The sequence below is a fragment of the Paramisgurnus dabryanus genome, chromosome 5 (assembly GCF_030506205.2).
Source record: "Paramisgurnus dabryanus chromosome 5, PD_genome_1.1, whole genome shotgun sequence".
In the NCBI taxonomy this organism is placed as follows: domain Eukaryota; kingdom Metazoa; phylum Chordata; class Actinopteri; order Cypriniformes; family Cobitidae; genus Paramisgurnus; species Paramisgurnus dabryanus.
Window position 1 is genome coordinate 28019217 of NC_133341.1, and position 17019 is coordinate 28036235.

General features: G+C 37.7%; 1 protein-coding gene across 1 annotated transcript in view; it reads left to right on the top strand.

Moving 5' to 3' along the window:
• Positions 1 to 17019, top strand: part of LOC135732597 (transmembrane protein 132C) — a 283165-nt gene that overhangs the window by 251871 nt on the left and 14275 nt on the right. The window contains exon 6 of the mRNA XM_065250807.1: positions 13063 to 13268. Within this exon, the coding sequence (XP_065106879.1) occupies positions 13063 to 13268 (206 nt within the window). The remainder of the gene's footprint in view (positions 1 to 13062; positions 13269 to 17019) is intronic.

Genomic DNA, 17019 nt, shown 5'->3' on the forward strand with positions numbered 1-17019 from the left:
AACTTTTTGTTTTCCACTGTGCACAGTGCCGCTGCTAGCCATTTTGGTGCCCTAAGCATAATTCCTTTATAATGCCCCCCACCCCGACCCTGAGAAATACAACGTTTGTTTTTGCCAGTTTAATTTTTTATTGCCAAACATATAACTTAATAGCAGAAAGTAAAATCTTCACAGCTTTAGCCAACACACACTACACATTTGAAAGTGCAAACTTTTATAGAATAGCAAAACAGAAAAAATTACCAAACTTAAATTATCAAAATAATCCAGACATGGTTTTCCCAAGTACAATGTCACTTTAAATAAATTACATTAAATAAACATCAATAAGTAAACAAGAATACTCAATATTCTTAAATAAAACAAAGATTCAGAGAACTAAGTGCCACAGTAATGTTTGCTTCATATCATGACGTTTTATATTTATATATATTTAAAGTGATGAATTGTAACATGTGCACTGACTGCTAACGTTAACTTTTACTGAGAAATTTTTAACCACCGTCACGTCAAAATAAACCACAAAATAAACTGCTGCTCAATATCTAAAGAAACGTAGTAAAGAAAGTAACAGCTGCGTCAGTTATTTGTAAAATGCATATGCATAGGTAATGTTTTACAGTAGGCTAATGTTTCTCAATTTAGCTTGCACTGAAGTTATAAATTATAACAACATAGTTTGCTAAACATTAATATCAGCACAGCAAGTTCGAGGCGCATTACGATTAGCAGCAGCTGCAGCCCATGCGCATTTCCCTTATTTAAGAGTGATTAAACATGATGGACTTACCTGCAATTGATGCACGGGCATCATCCCGCAGTTTCTTCCTTTTTCTTTTTTTCCGATCCTGACTCCTGCTGTCTTTTCGGGACCCTTTCCAAAAGTTGCCTACTGACTGGCCGTTTCTCAATCCGAAGGCTGCAGCCTGCGCAAGGTCGCATATGCACGCTGCATACGTCATCAAGCCTGGTTTATTTCAGTTAACTGAACATTACATTAGCAAGTCATAAGCATATTACAACAATTTACGATTAACTAAGAATAATAGTTCACTTTATAATCGTTAATATTACGAAATAAGAACGTTTTGATGACGTATGCAGCCTGTAAATGCGACCTCTGGAGGCTGCAGCCTTCGGATTGAGAAACGGCCTCTGTCAAACTTCGTCAGGCGCCCTCGCGATCAACCGGCACGGACCATCAAAGGCTGGGGCATACTTTCTAGACATTAAATTATCTCGTTCCCCTTTTTTGTAACATATACATGGATATAAAGGGCCTAATAATATTTCTATAGACTAATGAAATAATTCAGCATTATAATTTTTTTTTCATTAGGCTATTATCTTTGGTGCCCCCTCAGCAAGTGATGCCCTACGCACAGCGCGTGATGCGCGTTATGGGAGCGGCGGGGCTGACTGTGCATGGCTGTTTCAGAATCCCTAAAACTGTTCTAAGCATCACTTTGGTTTCAGTCAAGTAATTTTGGCAGGATGTTGTAATTCATCAGAAGATGTTCAATATAATATGGACATAAACTGCTAATGACCCCATAAACATCACAGCCTCTAATCAATTACCTTGAAGCCCTTTTAAAGCCAAATAGATAGCTTCTTCATTCTCTTAGGAAGTACAGGGGCTCCAACTATACACCCATAATGCCACTGTGACTTTCCAGTAGACTCGTAATTCACAACTAATAAATCCCAAAAGGGCTCTGTCCTGCCCTGGTACTGGTACAGCTCGGCCTTTGACCTGACCTTCTTCTTTCTACTAACCCACATGAGAGATCAGGTGGTTAACCTTCCTCCCCAAACTTTCATCTCTCCAACAGGGGCTGTTAAATATATTTTACAAAGGGCTCCATGAAAGCCAATAGAATTTTAACGCACGACAGGAGGGTTTGGTCAGGTTTTTGTGGGTTTAGGTTGTGCAGTTTTGTCCATCAGCAATAAAGTGACAAAGCTTGCAGTGTTTACGGTTTTGTGTTATATTATCACCCTGGCAGAATGCTGTCAGATTCCCTCACTCTGTGAGTTATCTGACATGCAATAGACTGACAAACATATGGAAACTTTCTGTCGTGTTAAAAGGGCCCTGTCTCTTGAATTATTCAACAACATGTATTTCCCATAAACACCATCCAACAAAGCTTCCATCTGTGTGTGTGTGTAGATAAACAATACTTAGACAGAAGCCACAGAAAATGGGCCTGACATAGCTGCTGGTGTTATGCTGTAATAGCAGTATTTTCTAATCAAATATACGATGATAGTTTCACTCCAAACGATATGATGGCATACTGTGTAATGTTACCAGATACACACGCTTACACAGATGGAAGCGTCGCTTTAAGGTGTTTATAGGAAACCGTGCCAGATTGTAGCTGAGATGATGGGATATCTGAGAAGACAATTGTCCAAAGTTGGCTGTCAGCGTTTACTAAACTTTCTGCAAGCTTGTGAATGTTTGAATATGGAATTGGCTGGAAATCTGAACCAAATTGCCCCATTTTCTAAAGACCTTAGGGTGTATGTGTGTCTTTTGACAGTTGTCTCAATGAAGGGTTTTGTTTTTAGTTCATCTTCCTAAGAGGATATGTTGATGGTTTAGACCACTAATAATAATATCAGACATATTGAGGACGCACATGACTTATATTCCTATGCAAATAATATGTAAATATCCTGCATATCAATTTAAAGTTTGTAAAGACTTCCCGTTCTAGGATAAACCGGCCCTCTCCTTGTAGACTTTTAAAGCTTAGGGGAAGATTCTCATCAAAATACTGACTGTAATATTTTGTCCATGTTATATAGTGCATGAAATGTTTACTTTTATGGTGTATTCACTTTCGTTTCAAAATAGCAGTAATTGTGGTAAACATCTCTTTTCATGTACTGCAGAATAAATAATAGCACAACACGACTGAATCTTTATTCTTTTGTGAACTATTCCTTTAGGGATCTGGGTTAGTAACAAAATGATTGCTAGTTTGATGCCAGGTTGTGAACCATGAACCAGAGAGCTTTTAAGATCTCCTATCACGGTTCGATCACCTTTGCTTTTAGTGTATCCTAAATCACACCGGATAGATGCATCTGCCATGCGACATGTCTTTGGTTGTGAGACTGCAAGTATTTCATGGTCTGATAACAGCAGTTTTTAGGGTAAGAAGAAAGCATTTGGGGATATTTGGAGGTAGCTGAAACCATTTTCAGAGAAGGGTGTAAATGAATGGATACTTGGATTGATTTAAAAGACTTGAGGTTAAAACCACACTTTTGAACTCTAATTCCCTTCTCTGTTACTTTGATCATTAATCTTTCTCCTGTGTTTCTTCTTGATCATTTCCTGGGCTTTCAAGTCTCGTGTTATGAATGCACAGTGACAGGCAATAATGAGCTCAATGATCAATCACAACAAATCACATTTTGCTAAGCTAAGTACTTGGAGAATAGGAAGAGAGAGAGAGAGAGAGGGGTTTATACCATGTGGGTGTAATATCAGAAACCTTACTCTGTGCATTTCAAGAAATCACATAAAAGGAAAGATTGACAGATGAAATTTTAAACTGATAATGTACGTGTAACACCGCCTCAAGGCCCATGAGAGTTTCTAACCTCAGGCGGTGTCATATTTAGAGCCTGGAATCTGAATTTATTGACTGTTGCAATAGTAATACTTTAAATTTAAATTCATGTTTGCCTTTGGATGAAAAAGTACAAACATTCACCATAGAGGTTGGTTATTATTAAACTATCACAAATGTCATAATAATAGATGAAGAGCTCAGATGGAAAAGCTGCTTAATGCCACTTTTGTCAAAAATGTGATGATATTGATTGAATGTTCTCAGCATGTTTTATACAGCGGGGAAAATAAGTATTTGACACATCAGCATTTTTATCAGTAAGTAGATTTTTAAAATGGGATATTGACACAAAATTTCCACCAGATGAAGTATCAAGCCAAATCAGAACATTTAAGTATACAAGTTGAGTCATAATAAATAAAGTGAATGATACAGGGAATAAGTATTGGACACACTTTATTGAATACTTTGTAGGAAAGCCTTTGTTAGTGATTACAGCTTCTAGACGCCTCATGTATGGATAGACCAGTCGTCTGCATTGCTCAGGAGGGATTTAGGCCCATTCTTTCACACATCAAATACATAAAATATTTTCACTTTAAATCGGCTTAATTCCATTCAAAAATACAGCGTTGTTGGCAGAATCCGTTAAATGGCATGTCGACATTGTACACGTATCATCTTTTTTAGACCTGAGCCTTTGTTTCGGAACCTGGTGTTTTTATGTTTAGGCATATAAGAATACGGCAATCACTTGGATGCAATTAAAGGGTTTTGACACCTTTCTCATTTGTGAAAATAAGACATTTCAATTACTGACTGATAATATTTTATTGGCATTAACTCTTTCCCCGCCATTGACGAGATATCTGGTCAATCAAGAGAAAACGCTTCCCCGCCAATGACGAGTTTTTCCGTCTTTCCGCAATACCGCTATTATCCCCTTCCGCAACTTTTTAAACCCGGAAGTATTGTCCTATGGCAAGCTGCTGCATTCCGTGTCTGTTTTAAAGATCACTCTGAATGGGATCTCTATGAAAAGTCCGTCACAAAAATGGAATTATCTCTGCTTTTTGCTCAAAATGTGGTGTTTTTGCAGAAACCTACCCATATTCAAAAGCTGATTACAAAAGAACTACTGAAGGTAGGATGAAACGTTTTTTTTTTTTTTTTTTGAAAGCAGAGGGTCTGTTCTTTCATTTGGTATATTGTATGTTTATATACTTGAAGAAGAACATTTTCTGGAAGACATTAAACTTTTGTGAAAATCATGAAAAACGCTGGTGCTGGCTGGCAACTTTTTTTTAAAAAACGCTGGCGGGGAAAGAGTTAAAGGCGGGCTGCACAATTTTTGAAAAACGCTTTGGAAAAGAGAGTCGGGCAGAGTACCAAAACACACTTGTAGCCAAACAGCAGTAAGGGGTGTGTCTACTAACCGACATTGTTGCCTGGGTTGCATACAGTATGTGTGGGGCAAGTCTATCAAAAGAAGGTCCAGATTCTAATGGAGTGGGGGCGTGTTTGATTAAGTGATTTTAAAGGTGAACATTGGCTTTCAGAGATCATGTACCCTGCCTTTTAAGTGAAATTAATGAAACTGAACATACAAGCCTGATAAAAAATGCTAAGTTACAAGAAAACATGTCAGATGCACTTAGAGGGTTTTGCATCCGAACTCTTTATATATCTTTATACTTTTTTATGAAAATTATGTAATTAAATTGTTGTAATGAAAAAGCACTTTATACACAACAGCAGACATAACTATATCAAAACCGTAACAAATAGTGCCAGCTTTATCAGATGAGACTTCTTAAGAAATCTCCATCATCATGCTGTAAAAGATGATGCTTTTGTAATATTATCAGGCAGTTTTAAAAATCTCTTCTTCTATCTGACCATTGCCCGGCAACCAGTGGACCAAATCTGTTGTTGCCTGTACAGCAAATTGATTCTACGTTTTCCAGCTGATGCCCACAGTTTTGTTCTCTCTCTCAGTCTTAATTTACGGTTAATATGCTTTATTGGCATGACAAAAACTACATTTGTATTGCCAATGCATTTGCAGCCGGGCTGCTACAAATAGTGCAAAAACTGCTGTCCTTGTGTTCTCCTAACAGAAAGATCAGTTTCTTTTTGTTTGATAGACTTTTAAATGTCATGTTTATGCTGTTTATTTTTTGGTAGAAAATTGTCCCAATTTGTGCATTTTGTTAGAAACTGCAGGCATGTTTTACTGTGTCTGCCCGTCCCTATAGTGGACTTGTGTCCACTGAGTCTGTTTCTATCTCTTTCTTTCGCTTTCGCTATCTGTCATGATCGTGGCAGTGAGGCAAGTGCCAATCCTTCCACATAATTTGCGATCTAGGCGGGTGATGGGATTGGTGGATTGCGGCACCTGCCAGTGTTTTGCATTGTCAGCCAAATAATCTGTGATTTATCACTCCAGAGGTGAGTGAAGAGTACATGTAGACACAGAACGCAAAGACCAGGATGGATATAAATGGAGATTAGAAAATACACAGAGACAACAATCTGTTTAAAAAGTTCCTAATATGTAAGGTACAGATATGTATACATTTATGAACTCTTTAGGTCCAAAGCTGTACTTTTTGAATGGGTACTGCCCCTGGGACTACTGGGGTACATATTTTGACATTTTTTTCTGACTGTGTAACATACTGTTACCACCGGATACATTATACCTGCACAGCACGTTTTTATAAGAATTATATTTTTATATACAGTTTCATATGTTAAAGCATTTTTACAAAATAATGTAATAAATGTTGAATCTCAGTATACAGTATAAGAATTTTAACAAGTATTAAGTAAACAACTTCTATTACATAATTAAACTTTAAATTGTGTTAACATTATTGGAATTAAGATTTTTTTAAGTTTTAAGAACTTCCGGTAAACTCACCATGTGACGAGATTCTGCTAAGCTCATAAGAAAAAGTAAAATAAAGAAAATTGCTTAGATCCATTTAGCCAATTTTTTTATATGGACACAAGCATTTATGTATTAATTTTTCTTTATAAATGTGCATTCAATCTGTTGTTGTTGAAAGAATATTTATGTGAATCCTCTTTAGGTCCACAGTTTCTGAAGAGGTTTCTCTATACTCTATTTGTCTTAAAGGTCCATATGGTGCCAAACACAACCTGACCTTGCATGCATAGTTTTTTGTGGGGTTGTTTGGCCTTTCTTGTTGAGACAAAATTTTCTTTTGTGCTTTTTTGCAAAGAAAGCCTGGCCTTCATCTCTCTTTCTCTATCTCATTGCCCAGTATCCTCTTACTGTCTCTTTAAAATAGAGACAGAGATTAAATCGATTTTTCAGTGTCATCAACTCCATGGCTCAGCTCTTTGGGTTTGATGAAGGGAAGTGTTTATACTGATCTCTGTCGAAGTCACAAAATAATATTGCCTACCATCAGCTGCGAAACAGCACACTGGATAACGTGAAATGTAGGCTATACAAGAGTGAACCAGAGGCCAGAGTCATAAATCGGCATCGCATCTTGTGCAAAGATAGTCAGTTTATATAAATGTTGTATTTATTGTGCCATTGCAAAGTCTTAGGGGAGCTTTCTGTTTTGATTATTGTATGCTTTAAAAGAAATTTAGGCAAATTGCTTTGTAAATTGCAATTGATTTTCTTAACTTTTTGATTTAATTTGCATACTGAATTTCAATTGGTCTTTTTTTCTTGCACGCACTTTGTTCCTTTATATGGCTTGTGATTTGTATTCTGTTTCTGTTGTGACAATTAAAGCAGTTTTCCTTTACACGGAGTACCCTGTCAGAACAATGGTCAAAAAATGATTCCTAGCTGTCACTGGGGTGGTACCCTTTTAAAAAGTACCCCTTTGCACCTAAAGGGTTCATATTAGTACACTGGAAGTGCATACTTGTACTAAAAATTGCATATATATTTTCCTTAAAACAGTGTTTCCCAATCCTGCTCCTCGAGTACCCCCTTCCAGAAAGTTTTAGATGTCTCCTCATTTAAAACACCACTAATCAGTCTCCTTCCAGAATAGATAACATGTCTCCCTAACAAGCTGTTGAGTAAAATCAGGTGTGTTAGATAAGGAAACATCTATAACTTTCTGGAACGGGGTACTTGAGGACCAGGATTGGAAAACAATGCCTTAGAAGAACATATTATAGCCATACACTCACCTAAAGGATTATTAGGAACACCCTACTAATAGTGTGTTTGACCCCCTTTCGCCTTCAGAACTGCCTTAATTCTACATGGCATTGATTCAATAAGGTGCTGAAAGCATTCTTTAGAAATGTTGGCCCATATTGATAGGATAGGATCTTGTAGTTGATGGAGATTTGTGGGATGCACATCCAGGGCACGAAGCTCCCGTTCCACCACATCCCGCTCTATTGGGTTGAGACAGTTAACTCATTGTCATGTTCAAGAAACCAATTTGAAATAATTCGAACTTTGTGACATGGTGCATTATCCTGCTGGAAGTAGCCATCAGAGGATGGGTACATAGTGGTCAAAAAGGGATGGATATGGTCAGAAACAATGCTCAGGTAGGCCGTGGCATTTAAACGATGCCCAATTGGCACTAAGGGGCCTAAAGTCTGCCAAGAAAACATCCCCCACACCATTACACCACCACCAGCAGCCTGCACAGTGGTATCAAGGCATGTTGGATCCATGTTCTCATTCTGTTTACGCCAAATTCTGACTCTACCATCTGAATGTCTCAACAAAAATTTAGACTCATCAGACCAGGCAACATTTTTCCAGTCTTCAGAGGTCCAATTTTGGTGAGCTTGTGCAAATTGTAGCCTCTTTTTCCTATTTGTAGTGGAGATGAGTGGTACTTGGTGGGGTCTTCTGCTGTTGTAGCCCATCCGCCTCAAGGTTGTGCGTGTTGTGGCTTCACAAATGCTTTGCTGCATACCTCAATTGTAACCAGTGGTTATTTCAGTCAAAGTTGCTCTTCTATCAGCTTGAATCAGTCGGCCCAAACTCCTCTGACTTCTAGCATCAACAAAGGCATTTTCGCCCACAGGACTGCCGCATTCTGGATGTTTTTCCCTTTTCACACCATTCTTTGTAAACCCTAGAAATGATTGTGCGTGAAAATCCCAGTAACTGAGCAGATTGTGAAATACTCAGACCAGCTCGTCTCGCACCAACAACCATGCCATGCTCAAAATTGCTTAAATCACCTTTCTTTCCCATTCTGACATTCAGTTTGGAGTTCAGGAGATTGTCTTGACCAGATTGTCTTGACCATGAGTGGTACATATTGGGACACTTTTAAAGGGTACTGCCCCACTGAACTTTAAAGTCCTCTTGTTGTTTTTACCTTTGCTCAAAGATTAGTTTTAAGTGATAAATTATCGACTAGAGGGGGACTTTAAATTTCATCTTTCCCAAGCTTTAACTTTTGTCTCTATATCGCCATCTCTGTTTGAAACATTAAATTGCAGGTTACTTATATTTAAATGGGTTGAAGTAATTGCCATCACACTGACCTTTCCCACGAAATCACACCTGACAGCTTATAAATCATTATTATAAGCTTACCGTTGTGAATCGGGGTAAGGAGATATATGCTTATGTTTTTTTTTTATTCGTAACTAAAATAGTTACAGATTGCAGCTTTAGCATTCTTTGTTGCTGTCTGAAGCCCTCTTTTTATTCTTGAAGTGTGAACCGAGTTACGTATTCTGGTTAACCAATGCTATAAAACTATCAAGCTCAGAAAGTTATGACACACCAGACCAGATACAGTAATAATATATTTTGCTCATGTTATATTTCTGATGTGGCCACATGCCACTTTGGCTGCTATTTTCCTGTTCCATTAGCTTTGCGGTTCTCAGTGCTGACAGTCATTTCTGTCGTAGAGGATGACGGGGGTGGAGGCTCTTAGAACAACACTGGTGATGATCAGAAAGATATGTGGAAAAAGGTGCAAATTGCCAGAGCAGAGATATGGAGGCAAAGGTAGAGAAATTGAGCGTGTCATCCTTGAAGGGAATTGTGCGTAATTGCTATCTCAGAGTCAAACACGCACACATAAAGACTTGAGGGCTTGCAGGGCTTGCAGAAGGGTGCCTTTTATCAACCATCACCATGTGTGTTGCTGTGGCAGGACATTATATCCTGTACATTACGTATCAGTGCATCCGCAGCATGAGTTCCATTATATTCTGTTCTGAGGGTCCTTGATAGTATCTGTGTAACACCGAGGACATTGACTTCAATGAAATTTTACTTCTTTGTGTCATATTACCACCCCGATTGCTAGAAATAAATGATTCACATTGCATTTTATTTAGATTTGCATTTAAAACAGTCTTTGTTTAATTGTTTAGGCAATTAGATCCGTCTTTTGTGAAATCCCTATTGTATAACTGCTGCTGGATCTCGCTGCATTTTCTTCTAAATGATGAACATATTTCAGTGTAGCACACAAAATTTTATACAGTAAGCTCTTTAATTTGGATAAAAGCGTCTGCTAAACAATACATGTCAATGTATTAAAGAACTGAAAGTACATCAAAATACTGTTCACAATTGTACAAGTGTCGAGCATTGCATTGGCAACTCAAAGGTCATGGGTTCGATCCCAGGGAACACATACTGATAAGACATTTTGGGCTGGTTTCCCGGACAGGGATTAGCTTAAGCCAAGACTAGGCCTTAGTTTAATTAGAAAATATAACTAGTTTTAAAAAACATGCCTTAATAAAAACATTACTTATGTGCATTTTAAGGCAAAATTATTTATTTTAAGATATGTCAATGCAAGTTGTTTTCAGTTTGGACAGCTCTTACATTTATTTTAGTATATGACTAGTCTAATCCCTGTCCGGGAAGCCGCCCCATTACTCTTTAAAACTGTAAGCAGGGTTGCCAGGTTCACCGCAAAACAAGCATTATTGCTACTCAAAACTAGACTAAACGCATTCAATGTGTAAAATCTGCATTTTTGGCTTGGGTTATCTGCTAAAATATGCATTACAGAGGCTGAATATCACATTATTGGAGTCACATCAACCCGTAAACATGTTAAAGTAGCCCAATTCTGCTGAAAACTGCAGACTTGGCAACCCTGACTGTAAAGGGCCATTCACATTATTATGATATAACTATAATATTAAAGGATTAGTCAATTTTTCTTAAAAAAAATCCAGATAATTTACTCACAACCATGTCATGCAAAATGTTTATGTCTTTCTTTGTTCAGTTGAAAAGAAATTGTTTTTTGAGAAAAACATTCCAGGATTTTTCTCATTTTAATGAACTTCAATGGACCCCAACACTTAACAGTTTTAATGCAGTTTAAAATTGCAGTTTCAAAGAACTCTAAATGATCCCAAACAAGGCATAAGGGTCTTATCTAGCATCTTATCTTATCTTATCTAGTCATTTTTGGCAAGAAAAATAAAAAATAGGCACTTTTAAACCACAACTTCTCTTCTTCATCCGGCTGTGTGACGCGCAAGCGTGACCTCGCGTAATTGCGTAATGACGTGGAAAGGTCACGTGTTGCATTTGATACGCACATTTGCATACCATTTTAAACAATAAACTGACACAAAGACATTAATTATTATCATTCCACATACAACAACGTCGGAACGGTCCTCTTTCTCCAGACTTGTAAACACTGGAGCGTAGTTTCGCATACTTCATCCGTAACCTCTTAACATGAGGTCGTGCTGCTTGTCACACGACTGGAGGAAGACGAGAATTTGTGGTTTAAAAGTGCATATTTTTATTTCTTTTGCCAAAAATGAGACCCTTATGCCTCGTTTGGGATCGTTAAGAGTCCTTTGAAACTGCAATTTTAAACTGCATTAAAACGGTTAAGTGTTGGGGTCCATTAAAATGAGAAAAATCCTGGAATGTTTTCCTCAGAAAAACATAATTGCCTCTCCACTGAACAAAGAAAGACATCAACATTCTGGTTGACATGGTGGAGAGTAAATTATCTGGATTTTTTTAAGAAAATGGACTAAACCTTTAACTATAACGATAACTACATTAGCATCCACACCACCGGACGATAACGATAACTTTTATGCTAATTCTCTCTGTAATTCTCCCACTTGCGCAAATCACTTGCCTTTGATGGCATTAACTAATATTGCATATTTCTTGTAATAAAAACTTTTGCAATATTTTACATGTGACTGAATATGTATGTTCTTGTTGCATTTACACAGCAGGTAACCAACAGATGTCCTCAACACCCTGCATTTTGTGGTAGTTTGTGTAATCAAATATCGTACTTTTTGGCGTAGTCAGTGTGGTAGGAAAAAAGGATTATGTAGTGAATTTCACAGCAACTACATCAGCGCTGGATACCTGAGATAATTTTATGTTATAGACCTCAGCAATGAGCTTCTCCACTGTCATTTTAAGTGCACGTGCACTTAAAGTTCAAATAGATTGGCTGTCAATGGTTTATTGTTCATCAGGTGGGAAAAATTGCTCAGAAAATGATCCCAACGATATCGTTCATTGTATCTTTATCGTTATAGTTCTGGTGAGAACTCCACTATTATCTGTGATATAAAAAGATATTTAAAACTATATGTTTTATTATATCATTATCGTTATAATGTGAATGGCCCTTGAGTTGATATTGCAAAATGTCTTTGTTTTTCAGACACTGCAGCTCAGACAAGTGTCACTGTCGAAAAGAGTTACATCACTGCATTACCAACTCTTCGTTAGGTTACATTCTGTGCACACCATGCAACAAATCGGGTGGGAATGCACTTGTCACTCCAATGAATAACCAAACTCTGTGTGTACAGAATGGGATTAAAAGAGGAGTGACAACTGTATTCAGCTGTAGTGTGTAGCTGGCTGTTAATAGGAAGTGCGAGAGGAGACATGTTCATAAAATGACAGCCCTGACAAAACCAACACAACAAACCATGAAGGCTTCACAGTTTGAACCACATACGATCCGTGAACACACGCACGCACACATTCATTTCAAACTTGAGCGTAGCCCCGCAGTGACCCTGAGCTTTAATAGCAGGATGTGACTGCTTCACGCTGCCTGATCTCTCTTGTGTGCGTGATTTGCTGCTGGCAAAATGATAGCCGTCCGTTTCAAGCGACAATGTCACACGGATGCAACCCATCACGGTGTCAAAAACGCATTCAGTAAATACAGAGCACCATTAATAACTACATAGAGAGAAGGAGAGGACAAACCTAAGAATGACAAACAAGCGAATTGTTTATAGAAAGAAAAAAAGGCATCTCCAAGTCTGTTATCCCACTCTATAATTATGTAAAAAGGTGCACTTATTTGAAGTTGAAGTCAGTGCAGGGAAATGTAAAGAAAAAAACATTATTACCACCACAACCATTACAAACCCAACAAAACAATCACTGCGGTTCCATCTGACATTACTTTTGTTATTTTGGGTTTCTCTTCCTTTTCTGCAGGTGTCTCTTGGCTGTGATGAAGTGTTGTTGAATGGAAAAGAAATGAGGGGGCGTGTCTCGCTTCAAGTGAACTTTACCTACCTCTATTTGACCAGCCAATTAGAGCTCACTGTCTGGGTACCACGGTTACCGCTCCAGATTGATGTTTCAGATGCAGAACTCAGCCAAGTGAAAGGATGGAGGGTACCAATAATCACCAATAGGAGGTGTGTGTTTGTGCATTTGCTTGTGCATTTGTATCTGTCTTACCCAGTGATTATTTGAGGCTGTTTACACTTGGCATTAACTAGCTTTTTCATCGATCGAATCGTGGACGAAGCTAATGCCAGGTGTAAATGGTATTCAAAACATGATGTGTTTCTCTCATCCACTTTCCATCGATGAAAACGCATCTTTAGACCAAGTGTAAACAGCCCCTTAAAGGGTCTGGCGCAACCACTTTTAGCATAGCTTAGCACAATCCATTGAATCTGATTAGACCATTAGCATCGTGCAAAAAAATAACTCAAGAGATCTGCCTAGAAAATCACAACTTTTAATTTTCTGTCAGTCTTAGTACACAATGTAACTACAGAAGAGTCAAGTTTTAAATAGAAAAAATATCTTTGGTTATTTTTTAGCACAATCCTAATGGTCTAATCAGATTCAATGAATTATGCTAAGCTATGCTAAAAGTGGTACCGTCAGACCCAGAGATCGGCTGAATGGAGTCCAAAAAGGTAAAAATCAAATGTTTAACTTTAGGGGAGTTGGAAAATGAGCATATTTTTTAAAAAGTGGAGTGTCCCTTTAAATGGACAGTTTACCCAAAAATGACAATTCTGTCATCGTTTACAGTCTCATGCTGTTACAAACCTGTATAAAGTCATTTTTTTCTGGTGAACACAATGGAAGATATTTTTTTAAGGAATGTAGGTAACCAAATTGTTTGTGAGCCCTATTCACTTCCATAGTATTCATTTTCCTACTATGGAAGTGAATAGGGCTCATGAACGGTTTGGTTACAAACATTTATCAAAATATCTATCTTCGTGTTCATCAGAACAAAGAAATGTATACATGAGAATGAGTAAATTATGACATATTTTTTATTTTTGGTTAAACTATCCCTTTAAATGTTTATTTACAGGATCTACTAAACAGCTTATTAATTTACCATACAAAATACAAAAATCGTGTTTATCCTCATAGCAAATGACCTCAAATTTAAAGGTTCTTTGGGGAACTAAAATGGTTCTTCTATGGCATCACTTTCTTTATGTTTAAGAGAATAGTCTGTCATGTTTGATGTTTGTTTGTGTGTGTGGATATGTGTCTCTTTTTTTCACCAGCCAATTCTGTTTGTTGGCCTTCAGTCTTTCTGCTGGGCCCATTTTTCAATTCGGCCAATTTCTATCTCTGTCTCTAACAACAAAACCACTGTTACCACCAGGAAACACACACACACTTACACCACACGCAGTGCTTTCCGCAGGTGAACAGGAAATGTGAAGGTAATCACAGCCTCAGATGGAGAAATAAAAGAGTGAACAAGAAAAAAGAAAGTAAAGAAGAAAAAAAGAGAAAGTTAATTGAAATAAACAAACAGTTTGCATCGTATGCCTTAAAGGCTGAGCAGTAAAAAAAGATCTGTAACTATTTCTGTTGCTAGTGTTAAAATACTGCGTGGGTAGTAAAAAAGTGAAATGGATTGTTAACCTAAAGATACATCATTTATGTGACATTCAATGCGTTACAAGCTTTTTATTTTAATTTTTTTAATGTATGCATTAGGGATGCCCTGATCGATCGGCCATCAATCGGTAAATTTGCCGATCTCATGAGCCGATCTTTGTGTTTACTTTTGTCATCATAGGGCTCCTGAATGGGGCTGCAATTAGAGACCATTTTTACGCAATGCCAGCATTTTTAAAACCCATTGCTCATGTGCGGATATCTTTCTTTGCCTTTACAGAGATATGTTTATTTTCTATAGGACGTGCTCCGGTCCTAACAGCGCGATGCGTCTTTTCATCCCCATCAAACAACGTATACGATAGGGTTGGGCGGGGAGGTATTTTAATTCTTCGTTCGTTATTATATAATTATTATTTGTTATTTTACTTTATTACTTCCGCTTAAGAAGGTTGTGCACTTTTTATTTTAATATATATCTTTACATAAATACTTAAAAGCTATAATTTTGTTATTTTACTTAACCAACTAATGACTCTTTCCAATAGGTTGTACCAGAGTCGTATAATAATAGAGTTACGACACTCACATAGACGTCCGTTGTAAGAATGGAATGCGGAAGTAACAGCGTTTCATGTAGTGACCGGTAGTGACGCATAGTTCCAAACGCAGCACTGAAGCCCATTCATTTCAATGGCACCTGCTGGTAAATCGATGAAATTACCGTTTCTCTTTACATTTTCGGACATTTCATTAATATAGTCAACAGTGATATTTTATGAACTCTGCTGTAGGTAATGATTATCGTTAATAATAACTAGTAAATTTTTTTATGAGTTGTGTATAATGTGTGAATAATATAGATTTAATGGTTTAAAATGTTATTACTGGTGGCCATCTACTTTATACTTATCTTTTTTATATATTACGAGTAACACTAGGGGGCAACAGCGACAAGCTATATGCCTTATAAGAAAGTCACATTGCTTCACAATGCTGATATATGTGTTTCATTGTGTTTGGTAAGTAATACGAGTGATGTATCCTCGAAAATCATGTATAATCATATTAACATTTAATGTGTACTATAAATATATTTTAATATAGTAAAAGTGTAGGAACTATGTTTTTAGCAGATTGATAGCCATTTATATAGCCATATTTTGCTACAAAAATAAAAGATAAACTGTGTTGCTGTAGTTGGTATAGACGGTTTCAGCAATAACAACATAAACAAGCGGCTGTCGCGGTCCGCACGTAACTTCCGGTAAACTCCGCTAATAATAAATAACAACAAAGTACTTTAAACGTAGTTTATTTATATAACAAGCAAAAAAAAAAACACATTGATTACCTAGGAAACCAAATTTTTTTTTATTTTAGATGAGGCATTTGTTCAAGAGATCAGTTTAGCAAATAGTCAGACCATTAAAAAAACAAAACCGGAAGTAAAGTTCGGATCCAGACGTGAATCACGTGCGTCCGATGAAACCGTCTATAGATAACCACTGTCAGAATCCTGCCGGATCCTGTTGGTATTTTAGTCTAGTTTAGCATGGCAGGGTTCTGACAGTACATATGTTCTATGTGGGAAGTGTGTGGTTGTAGTATTGGTTTATTTCGACCACGCATTTCCCGGGTCTCGTCACTTTTTCCCCGATCCCTTACTCGTGATTATTTTCAGCTGTATGTAATTTACTTTCTCCCTATTTAAGAGTCCTTGTGTTTGTTGTCTAGGGCACGTTCGTCTTGTTTTCATGCCTTGTCCCATGCTTGTTTTTTGCCCTGTCGGTTCCAGTAAGTTATGTATATTTAAGTCTTGATCTGTTTTGTGTTGGAAAAGTTTAATGTTAGTATTGTTAGTTTAGTGTCAGTTTCGTGTAGTGCTGTTGCCCTTGTCTTGTTTTGCCCCCTCGTGGGTTTTGTTTTCCTGTTTTTCCCCCTGTTTTTGTAATAAATTCCTTTTTTGTTACGTCCGCATCTGGGTTCGTGTTTTGTGTTCCCCGTTTCCTGACAGAACGAACGTGCCAATAAAGAACCCAGCGGACTATGGCCGAGGATCCAATTTGGTGGAATGCCCTTACCGCAGAGTCACGTTCCGGGTTTGGGTTTTTTCCACCACAAAAGGGACTCGGCCTGCATAGCTATGCCCAGAAGGTCCTGGACAGAAGGGCGTGCTTTCCGGATCGGATGGTCAACCGATACCTCCTGGCCGGCCTCGATAACCCTCCTCCTATTTCGGAACGAGCGGGTCTCATCTCCTTACCATTTTGGGAGATGGTG